This window comes from Chenopodium album, chromosome 22 (assembly GCF_948465745.1).
Source record: "Chenopodium album chromosome 22, dcCheAlbu1.1, whole genome shotgun sequence".
NCBI classification, from domain to species: domain Eukaryota; kingdom Viridiplantae; phylum Streptophyta; class Magnoliopsida; order Caryophyllales; family Amaranthaceae; genus Chenopodium; species Chenopodium album.
In genome coordinates, this window is record NC_137855.1 from 6,723,665 (window position 1) to 6,731,366 (window position 7,702).

The 7,702-nt window shown below is 34.9% G+C and overlaps 1 protein-coding gene across 1 annotated transcript; it reads right to left on the bottom strand.

The window, feature by feature from the left end:
• Window positions 1–2,114: 2,114 nt before the first annotated feature.
• On the bottom strand, window positions 2,115–2,665 carry LOC145603449 (GATA transcription factor 17-like). The gene is made up of 2 exons (XM_081659360.1): window positions 2,551–2,665; window positions 2,115–2,453 (listed from the first exon to the last, which is right to left on the bottom strand). Exons 1-2 carry the CDS (start codon window positions 2,629–2,631, stop codon window positions 2,115–2,117), a joined length of 420 nt encoding a protein of 139 aa, XP_081515486.1. The 5' UTR covers window positions 2,632–2,665.
• Between the last annotated feature and the right edge of the window lie 5,037 nt (window positions 2,666–7,702).

The window sequence follows — 7,702 nt, forward strand, 5'->3', positions numbered from 1 at the left end:
AATTAGGGTTTATTATTATTAATATTATTCCAAAGCTAAAAGTGTGTATGACTCTTATCTTTGACTATAAAAAACCTTGTGCAAGTTGTTTTTGATGGAGTATATTTTCTTATTTTTTGTGATTTTGTAACGTTTAATTTGTAAAAATCATGATTTTTAAGCCATTGAAGGTGGAGTATTTTCTATCTTTGATTGGGAAAAAAAGGAAAGTATAGACGTGTACGTGTTGATGCGGGTATGCGACGGCAACTCGGCATAGTCTAGGATTCTTGTTGAATGAATTATTTATTACGAAAAATCTCTTATTTATTTATTTATTTATGTTTGTGATGACATATTCTCTGTTATTGGGAATGTCTCTTTTTAACTGTCCTACCATGTCCTTAGGGTCGATGTAATCGTGTGTTTCTTCTACCTATTTGTAGGCAAAACAATATTGTCCCTTGGATTTGGCATTCACAAACACATGATTAATATGGATTTGGCATTATTTGAGTTGGCAAGAATATATCCAAATATGGCTCAATATCCTTGTGGGTTGTTTTGTTAGAGGCCCACAATTAAATGGCCATCTTGAGTTCTTGACACCCAAACAATTTTGTATGGCCATAAACACTTCAATTTATACTCCATTTATATGGACAATACCTTCACGGATAGAGCATATTATCGAAAAACTCGTTATCTCCTTTCTCGGTTTTGCAATTGGAGTATCCAGCATATTTGTCGAGAGGCAAATCGCGCAGCGAATAGGGTAGCTAATGTATGTCATTTATGGCCTATTCTCTTCAGCTTAATTTCAGTTTAGTTTAGCTCCAATCAGTACAGTTCAGTTCAGCTCTTAATGTCCTTCACTCATAAACAATTCATTTAAGCTCTATTCAGTTCAGTTTAGTTCAGCTCCAATCAGTTCAGTTCAGCTCAGCTCAGTAAATCAGAACAAGCCCTTAGTGTATAGAATGGATATTGAAGTTTGTAATAACTCTACTATGTTTTCTATTCTTTCTTCTTATACATTAGGAATTCCCCTTGTAGAAGGCTTCCTAATGTATAATCTTTCTTACTTACTTTTTCAAAAAAATAAAAAAATAAATAAATAAATTACTCGGGTCCTTTGCGATTGTGATTTTATTTTTGGGTTCGAATCACCTGGCATGCGAGACATCACGAGTTACAAATTTACAACTAATGAACTTAGAATGAAGGGAATTCACTATTTGTGAAGTGTGGCTGGATTCAAAGTAGGGAGTTTTGGTGCATAAATTTGGAGTTGATGTGTCTTTTGTCTGTCCTAATAAACACACAAGATAAATGGATGATGTTTCTGTGATCTGAACAAATACCTCCTGAAGGCTGAAGTCTTGGTCTCCCAAGTTGATTTCGGATTAATCTGTTGTTTGTATAATTAATCAATGTTCATCGTACTCTAATTTTTATTATTGATCTTAGCTCCTCAGCTACCCGTATCTAGTTATCGCCATTATATATAGGCCAATGAGTATATTCTTAATGAATATAAGATGTCAATGTACATAGTATTTTGGAATGAATTGTTATTCTTATTCTACATCTCATGATTAAGCTATAACATAATCTAATACATACGAAGTATAATACAAAACAAAATACTACTTGTAGAATAGGAGCAAATTGGAGTATAATAGCTTAATCTTGATAGGCTAACAGCCATTACCAATTATCAAAAACAAAGTAGTCTAAACCGATATTTGTACATAAAAGTATAGAACTATTAAAGTGATCTACCAAAAATATCAACAATAATCCACTAATACATGTGACAAAAAGAGGTTACAAGTCGAACATGTAAAAGCCACAAATTTTAGCACCTCTTTTGTCACTTTCATTTTACCTAAAATCTTCTCTACACTTTTCTATGACATTCTCCTAAATCAAACAAAACATCCACTAAACCACAACAATCATTACTAGACTAGTAATGATCTACCATACTTAACTAATACCTCCTGCCTAGTCCCTCCGTTCGAATACAATAGTCACGTTAATAGTGTAATTTGAACTACCATACGACAACTAAATTTGGGACCGAGGTAGCTTAATCGATCGATCAACCCTCCAAAAAAATATGCTCCTCATTAAGCAAAAACAGATCCACAAGATAAAGACATGAGCAATACAGCAGCTTGCTCTACTTCACCCAAATTTCTCTTACTACTGTTAATACTATCTTCACTGCTACTCCTCTGTTTCTTCAACTGAGAAGACGAAGACGACGATGAAGAAGATGATGATGATCTTTCAGCTAAAATCATGTTATCTCTGTAATTGTAATTCATCTTCAAAAACTGATCATTATTAATTTGATCATCATTTTCTCCGATCATTTCTGAACTGGGTTTTTGTTGTTGTTGTTGTTGATCATCTTCTGCCATCTTCCTCTTCCTGAATCTTATTCCACAAGCATTACAAAGTGACTGCAAAAAAAACCCAGAAATCCAATCAGAATATTTAATCAAATCAAATCCAGAAAAACAAATAAATAAACAAAGAAATTATGTAATAAATTCATACCCTAGGACCATGAGGACCGCTTCTCCATAATGGGGTTTTTGTAGTCTTGCAATCTGCACAAAATTTCCTCGCCTCATTCATTTTATCACCTTTAATTCTTTAATTTTATGAATAACTATTTGAATCAGAGGCTAAAATCAAATAAATGAGTTGGGTTTTTATGAAGAAAAACAGAGGAATTGATAATCCCAGAAATTTAATTACCCTCTGTTTTTTCTGGGGTGGCAAAATAATAAAAGATTGATAAATAGAAGAGGCAGATAATAAAACCGACATAAAAAGAGGCTCGGTGAAGGCGCAAAGTACTAGAATATTCAGGATTTCTGGGGTGAAGAGTGAACCCCACTAATTTTTAAATAAAATTTTTTGGGGGAAATATATTTTGGTGAGAAACTATAAAAACAGAAATCAGAAGAATTTGGACACCCGCCAAAATGAGGGTGGAGGGAAAGTGAAGGCGGGAACTTACGTGGCAAATTTTCAGGATTGTTGGTTTGGGTAGTTTTATGTCTTTCAGGTTGTTTTGCATGATGGGTTTGTTAATTGTTACTAGTTACTACACTAATGTAAATAAGATGGTCATAGTTTGTGAATATTGTACATGCCTAAAATAGGTCAACAAAAGTCGTGTTGTGATGGGATCATGTAGATATTCTATAATTTATAAATGAGGTTTATGTCTTGATCATATATTGTTGTATATTGATGTGTTGTGTTAACGGATTTCTTAATAAAATTTTATTATTGGTTAAATGGTAAACAAAAAAGTGAGATGACATGGTGTGTTTGTGCTTAATTTGTGAAATAATGTCCATATACGACCTATAATCTCCCGTTATACCTTTTATGTTAGATCAAAAGTAGAAAAGGTAATGAGTAAATAAAATGTAGGTAGAGTTAACAAAATAATTATGAATGCTAGACATACCAACGAGCCAATGCACTCATAAACGACTCCTTAACAAACTCAGTCAAACAAATTCCACTATTTGAATTTTAAATTCCACTGTTGTTATCGAGCATAAGTAAATTCATAGGAATTTCGGGGAAGAAATTATTCTCTTAAAATACAAGTTTATATGGAAATTTAATTTGTACACAAATTTTTGTATGCGGCTGGCCACATGGTGCGACAGGGGTTACTTGTATGGTGTTACTATAGGTGTTACTTGTTTCTGGGGTTACTTGTATGGGTGTTACTGGTTTTGTCAGGGGTTACTTGTAGGTGTTACCTGTATTCTGGAGTTACTTGTATGGGTGTTACTGGTTTTGGTCAGGGGTTACTAGTAGGTATTACTTGTATTATGGGGTTACTTGTATTGGTGTTACTAGTTTTGGTCAGGGGTTACTTGTAGGGTGTTATTGGTTTGGTATGAGATTTTGGTATGGGGTTACTCAACCCATTCAAGTGTTCCATACAAGTAACATTCTACAAGTAACATCTACAAGTAACTCCAGAAACAAGTAACTCAGAATACATTTTTTTTTTCAAGAGTTACTTGTACGATGTTACTGGTTTTGATCAGGGGTTACTTGTAGGGTGTTACTAATTTTGGTCGGGGTTACTTGTAGGGTGTTACTGGTTTGGTATATATAGGGCATACGTACAAGCAACCCTTGAACAATTAACTCATACAAGTAACCTTGAATAAGTAACTCATACAAGTAACCCTTAAATAAGCTAGTAACTCATATAAGTAACCCTTGAATAATTAATCATACAAGTAACTCTTGAATTAACTCATACAAGTAACCCCTGAATAAGTAATCCATATTCCTGAAGGAGTTATGTCTTCGTCGTGTGCAATTACTAGATATATAATTGGATCAAATTATGGAGATAATTAAGTCCGGACATTTGGGTCGTCGTTTTGCCATAGCTAGAGGTACTTACGATCTTTGGACTAGTAAAATAGGCCAAAGCCCAATTGGACGGATCCTATAAGGTCACACAAAGGGGCTAGATCGAGCATTAGAGGACGAGGCCCATCATGGGCCTCATCACTCTAGGTGGCCGGCCATGTAGGGGCTTTGAGAGGCTATTGGGCTTCGTGCCCTAATCTAATTATGATGAGATTATAAATAGACTAGGTGCCTAGGTTTGCAGGCAAGGAATTAACTGATCATTTAGATCAAACCCTAATTAGCAAACACGAAACCAACCCCCTCTCATACTCCCTCTCTCACGGCTCTCTCCTCCTCCCGGCGCACGGTGGTGTCTCGTGGTGGTGGTGGTTCGTGCGGTGGTCGGTTGTCCAAAAAGGTGGTGATCGCGGTTTTCCTCAATCACTCGACCAATCTAGTATTGGTGGACGGCTCGTTCGAATCTCGTGGACTAAGTAGAGGAGCAACACTTGGGGCTCTATTCTCTCCCTGATTTGCCTGTCGAATAGCTTCGTGGAATTCACGCTTCAAAGGTATGATTATGTGTCTTGTGTGTTATGCATGCGATTCTTGGGATTAGGTACTTTATTGAATATGATTCATATATGTTATTTCCACTGCGTTGTACCTATAAACTCCTACAGTGGTATCAGTTAGCCTCTTGCATTAACGCGCTAGATCATAATAATACGATTATTTGATGTCCACGTTAATTTTATAATCAATTAAGAGGGAGAAATTAATTTAATTATGGTTCAATTATTATATTTAATGTGATTAAACTTTTGGAATCGGTTAAATGCGATTTAATTATGCTCAAATAGCCATAAAGAGACCGAATTATGCCCTAGTATTTCGAAAATTTCGAAAACCCTAACCCTAAATTTCGAAAATTCCAAGCCCTAAAATATGATTTTTGTGCTTGACTTTTGTTTTAATTCGATTTGTTTTATGCTTCATAATTTTAATTGGTTTGATTCATGCATAAAAATGTTTTATGTATGATCATAGATTTAATTTTAAATGTTAAAATTAAATTGGGATTAATTTTATGATGAACCCTATTTTAAAATTGAATATGTTTTAATTTTAATCTTATGGACTAATTTAATTTAATTAGGATAAATGTTATTTTAATTAAATTAAAACACAAAAAAAAAAAATTAATTTATTTTGGCCGGCAACCGCGGCTGGGTGGCGCAGCCACGGCGGCTGCCGACCAGGTGGCGTCCAAGAGGGAGGGAAGGGAGGGCGGCGGTCTAGGGTGGCTGTGGGCAGCAGCGTGCAACCGTTGCACGGCTGCTGCCGCGGCTGCCAGCTGGGTGCTGCTGCTGCCTTGCGCGGCAGTGGCTGCTGCAAGGCAGCCAGCCACCGTGGCTAGCCTCGGCTGGCCACGCACGGTGGCCTGCAGCCCAGCAGTAGCAGCTGCCACGCTGCTGCCCTTGCGGCAGTGGCTGCTGTCACGGCAGCCAGCCACCGTGGCTAGCTTCGGCTAGCCAACCACGGTGGGCGGCGTTGGTGGTTGCGGTTTTTCAAAAAAAAAAAAAATTCTGTTTTAAAAATTTATTTCAGGATAATTACGAATTATTTTGGGATAAAATTGGTTTTATTTTGGATAAGTTCAAATATTTTCAAAAATATGATCTTTTATTTTAAAAGATAAAGTTGGTTTTATTTGGATAAAATCTTTTGTTTTAGGATAAAATCAAATATTCAAAAGTTGTTATATTTGATATTATCCATATTTAGTTTGTTATTTTGATAATTATCCTAAATTAAAGTGGTTAATTAAGGATAAGATTGATGAGGATATTCTGAGCATATTCCAAAAGGATAATAATTGATTTAAATAATGTGATTATCCCATAATTAGATTAGGATGTAATTGATTTTAAAATTATTTGATTGGCTAGTAATTAGGATAGAATCTCCTAAATTAGTTAGGATAATCATGGAAGATTAAATATGATTTTATCTTTCTAGATTAAAATATGATTTGATTTTATCTCATGACTAAATTAAATACATGATATTTTATAAACCGTCATGAATAATATATGATATTATCTAATTATGATTAAAATATAAGATATTTTAGGAAATGCGTTGTCTTTATTATGATCATCAGATGTTATAGTTTAGACAAGCATGTTGAGTGATTTATTATATGGCACTTTTCTAATATATGATATTATGTTGCTATATATAGACTAGTATGGCCCATAGATTCTTAAATACGATCTGCGTATCGTGATGTATTTTTGTAATCTAAATACGGTCTGCGTACCGTTGAGTATTTTTTCATAACCTTTATTTAATGTAAATAGAATAGTTTTTTAAATGGTGTTAGCCCAAAAGAAGCCCATGAAGTGAAGGCCCAAAGGAGCAAGGTGGATGAAGATCCATGATGATTCAAGTGGGAGCATTTTCATTTCTAGTTTTCTTAGGACTAAGGGGCCATACTACGTCATATTTTATTGCATTAGTAGATTATGCATGTTTAGGTTTATTTATGTTGTTTGATGATGCGCTAGAGTTCACTAAATAATCACAACATAATAAATCTAGATCCCAGCAATATTGATGCAGCTTTTCCAATTAAAAACCCGATGAAAACCTTGATCGTTTGTGATGGGTCGGCCTCAGCAGAGCATCATAATATATCTTGGGGAAGTGGGGGTAGATCACGTTCTACACTTTTAATTGGTTAAATTCAACAAGGTTACCTAAAGATCAGTTTAGAACCTTGAAGCTAAGGGTAATAATTAAACATGTGATGGTTAATTATTCAACCAAGAATTACAAGAGTTGTAATCAGTAAAGAGTTTACTCACCTTGAAAATGTAATGGTTGATGGTAGGGCCTCAGTCCGGTCAATTATTGCACAAATAAAGGATCTTGGAATCACTTAAAATTCAATTGGGATCATTTAATAATTGAATAAAGTGTCTTAAAGTTACCAAATGAATATGTTTTGTGGTACTTTAATTTATTAAACATAATTATTAAACTTTGCCTTATTTTGACATAGATGGGTAGCCGTAATAACAATGACAGCAACGTTTACAATTTGCGACCATTCCTTGAAAAGGATAGGTTGACAGGGGAAAACTTTTCCAACTGGGAAAGAATGCTAAGACTTGTTCTGAAATCTGAAGGTAAGGAGGATATCATTGATACCCCATTACCAGGACCTCTGCCAGAAAATCCAACTGCGGCAGATATCAAGAAGCACAAGGAAGCTCATGATAGAGCTATGCCTATCACT